Source organism: Chenopodium album, chromosome 21 (genome assembly GCF_948465745.1).
Source record: "Chenopodium album chromosome 21, dcCheAlbu1.1, whole genome shotgun sequence".
Taxonomy (NCBI): Eukaryota; Viridiplantae; Streptophyta; class Magnoliopsida; order Caryophyllales; family Amaranthaceae; genus Chenopodium; species Chenopodium album.
In genome coordinates, this window is record NC_137854.1 from 4,333,855 (window position 1) to 4,349,363 (window position 15,509).

At 32.3% G+C, this 15,509-nt stretch overlaps 1 protein-coding gene across 1 annotated transcript; it reads right to left on the reverse strand.

The window, feature by feature from the left end:
• Positions 1–90: 90 nt before the first annotated feature.
• On the reverse strand, positions 91–6,742 carry LOC145601063 (AP2-like ethylene-responsive transcription factor AIL6). The gene is made up of 9 exons (XM_081656983.1): positions 6,134–6,742; positions 5,360–6,035; positions 5,172–5,254; positions 1,722–1,730; positions 1,506–1,594; positions 1,326–1,399; positions 1,186–1,236; positions 1,014–1,090; positions 91–920 (listed from the first exon to the last, which is right to left on the reverse strand). The coding sequence occupies exons 1-9, from the start codon at positions 6,288–6,290 to the stop codon at positions 433–435; spliced, it is 1,704 nt and encodes a 567-aa protein (XP_081513109.1). The 5' UTR covers positions 6,291–6,742; the 3' UTR covers positions 91–432.
• Positions 6,743–15,509: the final 8,767 nt, after the last annotated feature.

Here is a 15,509-nt window from a genome sequence, read left to right on the forward strand (position 1 = left end):
ATAAGAATAACTCAAAAAAATAAACCTTTTCCTTTTTTTCTTTTTCTAGACGACATTTCTGCAAGACCTATTTTCATCAATCTCATGCAGCTATTGAAAATAAAGCTAACTATACATACACAAAATTTCCAGTATTTGCCTCTAATTTCTACCGACTTTCAAAACGAAACCCCAGAGTTCTATAACATCAGCCTTGTCAAAGGTTAATCACTAGTCACTACACTAGGAGGCTAAATGGGTCAGATTCTAAGATCAAAAGACAATGTTGGGTCAGCTGAGAACGAACGATAGGGAAAACCTGTTAATAATAAGAGACATCTCTGGGATTCAAAATTAGCTTTTTCTTTGATCAATAGCACTAATTTAAGCTGAACTAATACCTAAAACCTTCTAAACTCTCAACCCCCATTAGTAGATCACCTATTCACCTTGTTAATATGATTGATGAGGCCATATGTAAAACTCTGCAGGCGTCTGTGGCATCAGCGACATCATTGGAGCTACCGAAGACATCCCCATACCTGAACCATAAGCCTCAGGAGAAGCAACTGCCTGGTGGGATCCACCATTGGAATTCAGGTGATGGAACAGGTTCTGGTGGAAGATGGCTGTTGCAGCATCATATGGCACAGCACATGAAATGGGAGGAACAGATTGGATAGCAGCAAAGTTAATGGTGCTGCTTGTACCACCACTACTCCCATTGCTAGAATGTGATTGTTGGTCTAAGCTGAGTGTTGGTTTCTGATCAGCTGCCTCTGTAGCAAGCTTCAAGCGCTTGGCAGCCCCACCGATAGGAAGGTTGCTTTTAAGGATAGCCTCAACATCATAGCGATTCATCTCAAAGTTGGTGACTGCATTTACACCCCTGAACTTGATGGCTGCTATGTCATAGGCCTCGGCTGCTTCCTCTTCAGTTGCTGTCAATAATCATCACAATTTGGGATTTAGATTCTTCAATAAGTTAAGGGAGATTAAAAAGAGTATGGCATGCAAAAGGGATGGTAACATACCAAATGTTCCAAGATACAAATCTTTGTTGCCAGCAACACGGCCTATTCTTGCTTGCCATCTCCCTTGCTGATGATGCCTGCATATCAAAGACCATTTGTACATTTTGTTAATTAGCTGAGAACATAACAAGCATAATATTATATAAGGCAGAAATACGACTAGAGTATGTACCTTGTGACACCCCGGTAAATAGATGCACCCCTAGAGAAACCACTACTTTTCCTACAAAATTTAAACAACAAAACCACATCAGGAAAGCTGATTGTATAAGATACACCAATATCAACAACAAAAGATGGTTAGAGACCAACCTTCGGAGTGAAGCAATGAATTCTTGCTTAGTCACATGTTTCATATCCTCTAATTCTGTAGAATAATTAGATATCTGCAGATATACGAGAAATTACATCAGTAATCAGAATTTTTGACAAGTTCAAGTAACATTCTAGTTAAGTATAATTAGTATAGCTTGAATTCAAATTGCAAATTACCGGGAAGTTGGTGGTGGCAGTGGGGCCCCAGTATTTTAGAGCTGCCAAGTCGTATGACCTAGCTGCCTTTTCTTCTTTATCATACCCACCTGGACCATAATGCACAAGAATTTCTATCAGTTTACTTATCTTATAATATGCTCTGCCATTTTCACAACTTGATCCAATAATCTGGAATGAAGTAGTCAATGATAGCACACTGGTATAATTACTCACCTAAATAGACTGCAATATATGATAAGCCGATCATCAAAAGTTCCGCGAACCATGTCAAAAAAGGAAAACAGAATGTTAACATCTGAATAAACTTTTGTGTAGCAGCCACACATACAATCCAGACAATATCAATCAAGTCAATACCAAAGTTTAAGCAGCTAAGGGCAGTAACTCAGAAGTCATAGTCATAATAATAGAGAAAAATTAGAACATTTACATTTCAATCCATAAAATTATTGCACCATTTCTATTATATTAAAAATTATAGCAGTGCAACAGGAACTAAATACAAATTTGCGGCACGTATTACCAACTTTGTCATACTGTCTCAAACACCACAGACCAAGTTCAGCAAAAAATGAAATCAGCAACAAATAATTTAACCACCCCACCAAAGTATTAACAAGTAAATTATAGTAAACAGTGTATAAACTACAAAAAAGTTGCGGCCTAAATTGAGGGCTAGTGTTATTTTTTAGTGCAGGACAATTTGGTGGCTTGGTCAAACCTACACATTGGACTGCCTCAATCCAAACGGTGCATGAGGATAATAAACAATAAAGTGAGGGGGAAAATTTAGTAAAGCAAAAGCAAAGAAGTGGATGGAAGGGAAGGAGGGTGAAATTTTAGCAGTTTGTGTTCAGACTTTGGTGTAAGAAAGTGAATGACAAAAAGCGCCACGGCTAGGCTGGCCTTGTAAAAAACTTTTGCCACCACATCTGTTTTTTTTGCTTCGCTTTTCTTTACATGTGGAACCACTCTTCGGTCCCATCGCGATCGAGTCACAAAATTTTGAAACTTTAGATTACAACGAAATCAGTACAAGTATCACACTAAAATATCTAAGATTCTGTAAACTAAATTTAGCTCTTAAACCAATTTTGGAGGTTCTTTAAGGAAAATGTATAACGATACAAACTTCCTCCTTCAATCGACAATCAAATGATCATTATATTATTTTACCAAAATACCCTTTTACAAAAGTCCGGAATTCACACCAACTTATCACCCCTCTCAATAACGTTAGCACATCTTGAAATATCCGACCACAAACCATTGCTAGTTTTAAACAGAGGGTGTATAACAGTATAAGCTACGGGTTTTATTGATATCTCTGTTAGATTTCGGGAAAACTCCTTAATCAGAGTGATTTCCATTGATCAATATTTATAGGGTTACAATGAGAAACCTAATCATATTAGGTAACTATAAGATATGTACAGATATCAAAGATAATCTTATACAAAATATATCCTAAACCTAAGATGAGAATATTCTATGGATATTCTCTATCATACCCCCGCAGTCAGAGCAGGAGAAAATCGGATGCTCAGACTGGATCTGAATCACGCATCGAGCGGTAAGGATAGTATGGTAACCCATGATCAAAAGAGAAGTAGTAGACATGTGCCGGTATTGACGATGAGAAGCAACAGCCACGACCTACATAGAGTAGAGATAAGCACTGCTAGGCCGGAGGAGAAGGAGAAGGAGAAGAGCCGCACACAGACTTGGGCTAAGTTGCAGATCCAGAGAAGAAGAAGCTAAGGGATCAAACCATCATCGGGGAGAAGACACTACACTACTACGTGAAATCACAATTGAATAAAAACAAATAAAATAGCGCAAGATAAGATTAAATTCCACCGCTTGAAAATAATCCAAAAGAGAAACCCAGGTAGCAAGAATCAATACTCCACAAAGATTCCAAGTGCTGCAATAATAAGAGGAGCCAACTTGATAGCAAAAGAGATGTGCAAAAGTAGTTGACCTTCTTTTGATATACGACCACCAAAACAAAATCTATGTGATTATGTGTAGAAAAACCAATGGAACAATGTAAGAATCATTGTTGGTCATGAGGAGGTGGAAATAGAGTGCGGCACATGGAGAAGGTTGGCAGATTTGGTTACTGCCAGTAGTGGGAGGCGGTAGTGTATGCGATTGCCACCAATGATGGAGGCGGCTTTCGCGGTTGCTACTATCGGTGGGAGGCGCAAGGTTACATAAAGATTCTAAAAAAAAACTTTGAGAAAAGGAAAAAAAAAATCTATATGTGTGTGTTTGCGGAAGCATAAAAAATTTGTGTATATCCCGCCGGTGGGTTTAATATCCTAAACCTAAGATGAGAATATTCTATGGATATTCTCTATCAATCTCGCCAAGTAACTTTCTACGTAGTACAAGCAGTACACAAGACTATAAGCCATGGTATTGCACAATTTTACACAATAACACAAGTATGCAACATGTACATAAAATGTAGCAGCTGGCACGTATACAACTTTAGGTTACAACTTTTACTTTCGGCCTGACCAAAACACCACCAAAGCAAAATACCCAAAAATAAAAAAGGAGAGAGAATTGAAAAAAAAAAACAAGAGATAGAGAAGACAGAAATGAAAGAAAGCAAGACCCAGATGAAAGCAGAGAGTAGCAAAATGGCGGCATATTTCTGACTGACGAGTTAAACAGTGAAATGAAAGCAAGGACTCAGAACTCAGACTGTTTAGCAGTACTAGTATTAATACAGTACCAATAATATTCATATACACACCTAAGCAACCACTTACATCAAATCAATCATAATTTTCTACTGTTTTTTAAATAAAGCCTTTAACCTTTAGTTTTTTTTTTTTTCATTTTTAGATCCCTTCTCACTAGATTCTACTACAGTAGTACTCCATAATTTAATCATTCATTTAGATTTTGAATTTGTACTCTACATTCAATTTTTAATCTCTTGCTATTATTGCATGCATCTTTATGTTCAATCACTTGATAATCAATTTAATTCAAATTTGGATTATATGCAATAATGATTTCTACTCCCTCCGTCATCAAATGTTGTTACTTTGTCATCTCAAAGGAAATTGATTTTGGCACACCCTTAATTGATTTTGGCACACCCCTATGTGAGAAGAGCATAGAAAATCATTTCCCCATCTCAAAATACCAATCTGTTACGAAGTATTCCGTATTAATTAGTACGCATTATTGGTCAGCTTTGAATACTGTTACAATAATTAACTTGTGCTTAATCCATGAACATTACCTTTAAAGCCAATTATAACTGTAAAACGAAATAAATACTAATTTGTCCATATTATTTGACCACTTAACAGATGTAATTCATTCCTTATTACCCATCATCTAGATAATTAATACACTATTATTTGCTAATGTAAAATATTAATGCACTATTACGAGCAAGTTTCGGAAAAAATAAACACTAACTAACATTTGTCCGTAAAACCTTGACACGGTCTATATGAAAACGGATACAAATTACAAAGTACTCCATTTATTTAATCACTCGACATCAAAGGCCACTAGTTTAATAAATTAATATATAATCCAATAATAATTACTTTGTACTTGACTACTTGAAGCAAGATTAAAAAAAAAATTAAGATTAATCAAATGGACTGAGATTAATTAGATAATTACCTTGACGCCCTTTTCTTGCTTGCCCTTCTCTTCTACAGCTGTTATCCCATAGATGTGCTTCATATCTTCCAGTCCATCTATGCCTATTTTTTTAATAATTAAAAAAATTACCATTTGCAATTTAAACATGAATGAAAATTAAAATTAAAAATTAAATTAACCATATTTTAGAAGAAAAAATGAAATACCTAGTAACACCTCTGTAAATGGAGGTTCTTTGACCAAAAGTATCAGAAATCTTCTTAATACTATTATCAGAATCAGCAGCAACAGCAACAATTGATTTTTCTGTAGTTTGCGGAACTACAGAAAGCGACAAATTCCCACCATTGTTGCTATTACTACTATTATTATTACTAATATTATTATTATTAGTAGTAGTAGCACCAAAACTCGGAACCAACTCGGTGTGAGTGGACTCAATAGAATGACCCAGAAACTCCGCCCCAAGATGAGTCGCCGCTGAGTCATCAACTTCTGAACCCGAGTTCCCAGAAAATGCACCTTGGTACCCTCCTGATGAACCCATCGCTTTCAGATCCTGTTGATGATGTTGTTGTTGGTGTTGCTGGTTGTTGAAGTAATCAGCAACCGAGTTTTGTTGTTGTTGTTGATGTTGTTGGTGGTGGTGTGGCTCGTAGAGGTGAGTCAACTGAGAGGATGAGTCCTGAGTTGTTGACTCGTTTTGACTGTTGTACGACGCCGTATTGTTGTTGTTATGATCACCGCCAAAGAAGTCCTCCAGTTTTGGTACTGTGTTGTTGTACGACGTCGTATTGTGGTGGTGGTTGTTATCGTCTATCTGTTGGTCCACCACATAGTCGGTGTACATTCCCATTCCTGCTCCTTTCTGATTCCCCCAATCTGTCCAAATAAATAAACATTATTGTAAAATAAATAAATACGACGAGTGTTTAAAAATAATATGAAACGGAGGTAGTAGTAATAATAATAATACGTACCGGTGGTGTAAAAGGGGTCGAGAAAGTAATGATGAGGAGAAGGGGAGTTAATAGGAATCTGAGGAGTATGAGTTTGATGAGAAGAAGCAAGCATTTCCATAGGAGAAAGCGAAAATGATAACCAGTTGCTATTACTTGCTGCGGCTGCTGGTGCCATTGATTCGACTAACTTTAAACTAAACAAACACAAAAATTAAAATGTTGAAATTGTTGTTTACTTATAACATTCGCATTCAAAAACCGTTACAGTCAAAGCAATGGTACCAAAGACTAACAATATATATATTTGAAAGACGAGTGAGAATGTGTGAAACGATATGAACGAAGAGGTAGGATTACGAAGAATAAATGAGGAAAGGGGTGGGAGTGAATAAGAAGTGAGTCAGAGGGAAAGGATGAAGGGGGTAATTAATGTAACATGCAACGAATTGAATTAAACACAGCGTTTAAAGGGAGTGATGCATGGAACTAAGGAGGGGGGAAATGGAGTGTAGTGAGGAGAGAGAAAGAAAGGAAAGAGAGAAAAGTAAAGAGAGATGTGGAGGGTTATAAGGGGGTAGAAGGGCGGTTTGAGGTGCCAACCGGCGTGAGTCCAGAGAGACAGATACACACGCACATACGTTGCATAACCAACAGGAGTGAGAGAGAGTATGTGACTGACTTCATTTTGGGAGTTTATTAGACTACTTTTATATTATTCAGCTCTGTTTGTTTCATCTTATTTTATTTAAATTTATTTTATACTGAGCATAAATTTATTTTACTTTTTCTAAGTTTATTTAAATTTTTTTTTTGAATGGGTTTTTCTACATTATAACCCTCTAATTTTTCGTTTTCTATGATGTGTCCCCCTTTTTGAGAAATATACCCTGTAACCTCAAAAAACATTTAGCTTCTATACGGTAACCTTACCGTCAACAAATTCCGTTAGTGGAGCACACTCACCACTTAATAATATTTTTTTATCGATTTGCGTGTTAGAAATGGTTCCGTTAAAGGTTTTAGGGGCTATTTTGGTTCTAAAGGGTCCAAATTGAGCTCATATTTAATAAAAAAATGACACAAATGTCTTGTTTTGCGTATTAAATACGTAAACACGCAAATCGAGACATTTCTTAATATGCAAAATGAGCCATTTGTGTTATTTTTTGTCAAATCTAAGCTCAATTTGGATCTTGTAGGGACAAAATAGCCCCCAAAACCATTAACAGAACCATTTCCAACACGCAAATCGATTAAAAAATATTATTAAGTGGTGAGTGGGCCCCACTAACGGAATTAGTTAACAGCAAGGTTACCATATAGAAGCTAAATGTATTTTGAGGTTACAGTGTAGATTTATCAAAAAAGGGGGCACATCGTAGAAAACAGAAAGTTAGAAGGTTATAATGTAGAAAAACCCTTTTTGAATTTTCTTAATTTATTTGTCTTCGTTTAATTTATCTGAATTCATTTTATTTGAAATTATTTGAACCTGTTCCGTATGTTAATGCACTAGGTACACAAATTATCGTATCATTTTTAAAGATAGATAATCTTAATGTATATTTAAAAAAACACATTAAGTGATCTTATTTTTATTATAGTGACCTTTTTTATATTAATAATACAACCATAGTTTCTCTAATATTAGTGGTTTACAATAAATTAGTATGAACCAAGTTTATTTAAGAATTTGTGTTGAATTAATACTTATACGTAGTTGCATACATTTAATGTTGAATTTGTACATTGGCTGATATAAAACATGTACAGTATCAGTCAAACTATTGAAAGTATACGAAAATGTTGACAATATGACTTTTAAAGTCTGCAAAACCGTAAAATGTAAAGTGATAGTAATTGTCACGTAAATTAATAGTTTTTACGAATGTAAACTGATACGATAGTAATTGCAAACGATCTCTTAGTTACTCGAGTTGTATTATGGGTAGCAAAAAAAATAAATAAATAAATAAAGAAGGAATGTGTAAATTTCATTAAGGACCAAAGGTTTAAGGAAATGTGATTAAAAATGTTAAAATGACCATTTATTTAATTTAATTGGTGAAGGTAAGTTGGGTTTGGGTTAGATTAAAAAAAAGGGGAGAGGGAGGAGGTGTGGCTTTTTAGCTAGTGAGGGGGAGAGGGGGGCAGAAGTTTTGTCTCAAACAAACAAGGTCCCGAAAGATCCGGGCTCTGGCGGTAATCGGAGACTTTGTTTGCTTTCTCTTCTCCCTTTACTTTTTTTTTTTTTTTTTTTTTTTTTTAATCTAATGGTAATAAGATAAACAATTTGAGGTTAAATTAATTAAAGCTTGTTTAGGTGAATAGGGTCAATAAATTACTACTCGAAGTATAAACTATACTTCGTACATGTTATTATCATCAACAATTTAAATTGTATACTTGTATTGTACTTCGTATGAGATAACTAATGAGTGATGAACTTATGAATAATTATGATTAGAGATCAAAAAGGTTATTGGTGGAATAGTCATTTAATGAGAGAAATTTCTAGCTTAGCTTCATCTTTAAATATTTGTAGATCGACAACTAAAAAAAAAAAAACAATTCTTAACGAACAATATACATGTATGCTAAATGTTCACTCTGAACATTATAAATAGTTTTTTATTTGACTCAACATATATGTTATGATAACTACACCGTAAATTATTTAATTTTGATATTTAATTAACATGTGTAAGTGTAACCGATCGATTAATTTGTTTTCAGAAAAAATATAACAAATCAAATAATTCATTCTTAGCTTTAACAATTCTCTCCACCATAACCCTGAATAAGTTTAGCATCAATATAAACTTGGTAAATCGCATAATAGTTGTAAATATCTCAATGTTCCAAATATTGTTTGATCATCATCACTGATATTCATTACTCCATTGATTATGTTCAATTTATGTACACATAGAATACCATACAACCATTTGTATTTTATTTAGGATTTTTTTGTGAAAAACTACCTTTTGAATTCCGGATTTTGCGAAAAACTACCCTAAAAACAAAATGTTGTAATTAACTACCTTATAAAGTATAAAACGTTGCAATTGACTACCTCCTACCGGAATAACACATTTGACTTTTATTTTTCGGCGTTGACCATGTCACGTGAGGCTCACATGACCCTTTAATGACTTAATTCCCCCTTTCCCCCAAATTTTCCCGTTTTACACCAACTCTTTTCCTTAACAGTACGATTAATCATATTTTATACTGCTTATTTGCAACCCCTTTAATAATTATATGGGCTGAATTCGTGTAAAGCATGAAAATTTGGAGGTAAAAGGGGGAATTATTAAGTCATCAAAGGGTCACATGACCCTCTCGTGACATGGTCAATGTTGGGAAATAAAAGTCAAATGTGTAATTCCGGTGGAAGGTAGTCAATTACAACATTTCATCCTTTATAAGGTAGTTAATTACAACATCTTGTTTTTAAGGTAGTTTTTCACAAAATCTTGAGTTTAAAAGGTAGTTTTTCACAAAAAATCCTTTTATTTATAATGTTCTCAACATTTTAGAAATACTCCGAATTTGTCACGTTAGAGACAAATACAGATCTTAGCTTCTTCCTCTGACCTTCCCTCCCCCTCCTATTAACCTCCCACTAGCTTGTAATACCTTGTGCAAAATTCATTCAACTCTATACTTCAAGCAAATAGCAAGTGTAAATTGAATTACTTAATTAATTCGTCCAATTTTTAAAAGAAAGAGGTATTTCAGTGTGCTTATTATTATTAATTAATCAAATTATTATGGAGTATTGATTATAAAAACTCCAGGATTTCTCCTTTAAAGTGAAAATCATAGCATATTTATAAAAACAAATGCAATATGCAAGTATTTTTTTTTTCCACTACTGCTTCATATTTGAATATTTTCCATACCTTTATTTGAATTAAATTGACAAAAAATGAATGTGTCCCAGTGTTTTGGGGATAATTCAACAAAATACACTTGTCTTTCATGCATACCTCTTTATCACCCTTTTGTTGTTAATCTTATCTCCGCAGTTGAGAAAGTGTATGAGAATAGTCAAGATTCAAAAGAGAAAAAGAAACAAATAAAAGGCAAATTTTAACTGATCAATTTGTTTTGTTGCTTTCTCCTAGCTGTAAACTATCTTCCTATTGGTGTTTTCCATTTCCATGCTTCCAAATTTCACGCATTTTTTCAGACTCATCATAATAGTCCTCTCATTACTACGGAAATTAATGTAACAACTTATGTATACCAACATGAACTTATTAAAGAGTTAATTACAATAATTTAGATTACATTCTATATTCGAATACAATAATCGCACATTCGCACTTTTAATATACGGTATATACAATTAAAGGCCCGTTCTGATTTACTAAATTGGACTGAACTGAATATTTTATGAGAGAAAAAAATTAGGAACTGAACTGAAAATAAGTTGAAGAGAACATGCCATAACTGCTCTATATTATGTTTTCAACGCGATTTAAAAAGAGGTTAGACAAGGTAAATGACCATACAACAATTATAGATAATGTATTACTATTATTAGTGCAGATTACACTATTTACGTGATTAGTAATCTCAAACATATAGATTGATCAATGAATGAATAAATCGATCTGTTGGTTTTTCTAGTTGTGGAGACTCTTGTCTTATATGCACAAAGTAGAAAATTAGCAGCGAATTTTAGAGACAAAAACTTAACATGGGATGCAGATAAAAATCTTGCAGAAAACTTCAATTGTATTTTTATTTAGAAACTAATCACAGTTTTTGTCAGCTTATGTATAAATAAAACTAGATCATTTATAATGTACATTTGATATTAATTCGTTACTTGTACTATAATTTCTCGATCTACCGACCTTCACTAGTCCTACAGTAATTTAAATTAAAAACGGAAAAAGGACAATTAAAATAAATAATAGAGTTTGTGAACAAATTAACTATTCTAAGCATGGAAGACCAGTCAAAGCAATTAAAAATAGTAAGTAGATTAGCCTTTTGAGTAAACCCTTCTTCCCTTAGCTTTTATTTTATCTTTTTATTTTATCTTTAATTAATTACTTAATACAATAAGTAGATTATCACTGTACTAATAGTAATGCTAGTACAAAATTTCTAAAGTTGTTAATCCATGCGTATCACACTTTTTTTTACCAGCTCTGCAACAGCCTTAAGATGATAATATAGACAAAATAGCTATTTCAAGAGCCAAAATAGTCAATCTTAAGAATAATTTGAACGCGTGTGTTTTAAGAAACTGTAATTTAGAATTAATTTGTAAGAATTAAGATCTATATGCATGATTCATCAAATTTAAAAAAAGACATGAATGATAATTATATTACTTGTAATAAACAAATCATAAAACTGTAATTAGGTACTTCGTTCGGTTAATGGTCTGTTTTGTTCACCTTATTTTTACTTATTTCAAGTCTAATAAGTTCAGATAAAAAGAAAAAAAATAATCTGATAAGGGTTGTCCAAATTCAAATTACAACTAAAATAAGTTTTAGTAAGATATAATAAGTTCAGATAAATAAAAATCAGGTGAATAGAATACACCTTAAATGTGAAAAAATGAGAATGAGAGATAGCTTAAGTAGTTAAATCTTCAATTTCCTCCCGATTTCAGGTGATCACAAGATCAATTCTCATCACTTACCATACGGCAAATAAAAAAAGCAACGTAGTACATGTGAAAAAGTACTATATTTGGGATGTTAGTTTGGTCATAAATTTGATTTCCTATAACTTGCAAAGAATTGTTCCAAGATTTTACTTATGCAATTATGCATATGATAATAAAGATTGAAGATGAGAAAGGAAAAAATAAATAATAAATTTCGGCAAAAATTAATAATAAAGTTTAAAGACTTAAAGATTAAATAAATTTCCCAGTGGAGAGTCAAGCAAAAGTTTAGCAAAATCAAATGAAGTTCAGCGAAAAAAAGTCAAATTTAGCAAATACAGTAATATGTATCGAGTGGTATAAACCAAGAAAAACAGTTTTCTTATTTTTATCATTAATCTTTGAATTTAAGTAGGTAGTTACAAATTTACAATTATTTAAGATTAAATTCATAAGAAGTCCTCGACACTAGCTAAATCTCAAAGCAAATAAGTTGTACTCAAACAATATTAAAAATCACTACAATTCAAGTGAGTAAATAAACAATGACTTACACCCCTCCGAGAACCCCTACCAAGTACCAAGGTAACATCCACTACATCAATATAAAATGCGCGTTCGTATTTTCTAAATTGGGCTAGCTGAAAGCGAAAGCATACTACTACATTTGTTCATCAAACGTAAAAAACAATCATCTCATGCAAAGATTATACACAAGTACAGTAGATAATGACACTAACAATAGAAGTATTTTCAAAGAAAACTTCAATAATTTTTATTTTTTAAATTTTTTTATTTTTTTTTTATTTTTTTTATTTTTTGTAAATAAAACATTGATGTGCAAAATATAGGATTTCGTGAACACCTATTTGATCAACTTTTACATAATTTTTTCCATCATCATAATCTTCTTTTTTGTGTACCATATCACTATGAAATTAAAGTATATAATGTCATAATTGTTATTAGAGTATATGTTGTCCCGTTGCCTATTGATACTATTAGATCTCACAAAGGTATAATATATGTCGCATAATGTACCATTTACATAGTACTTTAATTTGTCATGATATATGTATTTGCTCTTATTTGCTTATTTAGTTGTAACTAATTTGAACTTATGTAACAATTGATTAATTAAATTGTCAAATTCGTATCAATTACCATACCAAAATGCTTACTTGCATTGTCCTATTACAAAAACAAAATAATGGCAAAAATTTCACAATATTTGCAAAAATACACCAATGAATGTCAAAAGTACAAGGTTGAAATATAGAGCAACTGTAACCGAAAAACCCGGGGAAACAGTAAACCTGGTCATCAGCATGAGGAGATCGTATAGTATAGCTTAGCTGCTGCTCAGAAACCTTAGATTTTCTTCATTATTATTTTACCTTTCTAATGATATAAACTCCCACTTTTATGGCGAAATGTATTTCTTGCAGAAACTCTGCATATAATTATTTCACATAAATTGGAGTACAAAATATTGTATTTTTATTTTTTAATATAAATAATATAGCCTTATTTTCCTCATTTTTGCTCCCTTACTTTTACAGTTTCCACTTATCGTTTAAAGTTAGTTGCCAACTTAAAATTGGTACTATTCCTTTTTTTTTTTTTTTTTTTTTTGGGTTGATTTCAAATTTTGCTCATTTTTTGGATTTGGAAATGTTTAAAATAATTTTGGACCATCTGCTTTGTATTGGTTTGTTTGTCCGTTAGAAGTTTTCAATTCTTATCTTTTTTCTTGCTTGCGAAAGGGACCCTGAATTTTACTCTTAACAATTTGGAATTGATAGGGTTTGGATAACAAACAAGACAAGAAAATACATGATGGTGTACATGCTCTATTTTACCATCCCACTTCTCCCTTTAGATAATAAAGTACGGAGTAAATAAAATGCTAGTCCGTTTTTAGAAGCTTGATGGATCACCTTTTAAAATGATATATGAAAACCTTTAATAAAAAATAAAAAAAGTGATAAAACTAAAACTAACACATACAAAACTAAAATTTAGATAAGGTTAGAAAAATTCATAATGTTAATTATGTGTGGCAACACAAGACCTCCCTAGCATGATACATTGTCCATGCTACAATCAATCAAGAAAATAATATGCAAATAAGAAAATTATCAAATATCATCCATTGTTAAGGTAAATATATACAAGTATATTCAAGTAGAAAAACCATAAATTAACCACTCAATAAGGAAAAGAGGAATGAATTGCTCTGAAGAATTTATACTTTTACAAGTACTATTGCTATTCTTTGAAATTATGTGATACTAGTACACGTACATACTAATACTATTCTGTTTAAACTACTCCTAGCTGACCTTGAAAAACAAGTCAATCTTATTAAATTGAAATATTTTAAACTATTCTATTTTACTCGAGTAGATCAACATCTATCATCCAATATGGGGTCGGTATGTACATTTAGATTATTTAAATTCAAATCTAATTTATTTTCAATTCATTTAATTTCAATGAATTTAGGTTACGAGTAGATCAATTTGAGCAGGCTCAAGTTAGCCGGGTAGAAACAAAGAGCATCACATATTCACATCATCTCACGTTAGTTAAAGTGGAATTGAAGCAAAGATTAATACTCGTATAGTAGGAGAGTTAGATGAAAGATTTGGATTTACATGAACACACGTACGCATGCACATGGCTTTCCTTCTGATCTTCGACTCAATCCGATACATCATACCTATAACTACAACGAATTAAAGTTAACTTCTACTCGTATATTCTACTAGCTTTTTATTTTTTATTTTTAATACTTAACTAATTTACTATTATTATTTTTAAATTATTAAAAGCCTACTTGATAGGAAAAGGCGGACGTGGCAACCCGTCCAGTTTTTTTTAGATAGGAATCACTACTCGTATTATTCAGCCCCGTTTCTGAGATTTTGGTGGCCTAGGGGCGAACTATTAAATCGGGGCCCTAATGTAAATTAAAAGTGATGTTATAAAATTTTTGAATATTATTTCAAGGTATGTCAAATAATGATAAAATGAATACTGCTTATTATATACAAGTATATTTTAATCTGAAAAAAAATCTAACACAATCTGCTTCCACCATAGTGTATACAATTGTCTTCTAAACACAAGGCAAAAATTGCCACACAAAATTTTTTTATAACAATTACATCAAAAACATAACTACTTATTAAAATGAGTAAATATAACACATTAAAATACGGCCGGATTTGGTAAGTGTAACACTTATTAAAACACAAAGGGAGCACATCAAAATTTTACATAAACCTCTAATAATTAAATTAGGAACAAATAAATTGAACCTTCCAAGAGTCACGATGATGAATTCCTAAAAGCTTTTGAATGGAAAGTTTTCATTATTGATCTGCTCAATGTTTTTCTTATCATTTTGTCAACTACCTTCAATTTCTTACCCCCACTATATTCTGTACAGTATTTGTAGAATTATAGTTATCTTTCTCTCTCTTCATGATGTATTTTATTTGAATATGGGTTAAAGTAATTGAAGTGAATTAAGGGAGTCAAATAAACTTTTGGAGTAATACTTTTGGAGTAATTAGATCGGGAAATTGGAAATTTTGATGTGATTATTAAGGAATTGGAAACTTTTGGAGTAATTTTTTTTGGAAACGAAAATCTTTTGTTTTCAATGATACGGAGTGCGAGAATACGAGATTACAGGGAGCATTTAAAGAAATATAATGGGTTAGAGTGTTAGACTTATGTTCT

What these genes read in the sequence shown, in the direction of transcription:
- LOC145601063 (XM_081656983.1), bottom strand. Translation starts at nt 6,290, where the DNA reads ATGGCACCAGCAGCCGCAGCAAGTAATAGCAACTGGTTATCATTTTCG. An exon ending in CTGCCACCACCAACTTCCCG is followed by an intron (nt 1,400 to 1,505) that starts GTAATTTGCAAT and finishes GTATATCTGCAG; the next exon opens with ATATCTAATTATTCTACAGA. An exon ending in ATTTACCGGGGTGTCACAAG is followed by an intron (nt 1,091 to 1,185) that starts GTACATACTCTA and finishes TTTGATATGCAG; the next exon opens with GCATCATCAGCAAGGGAGAT.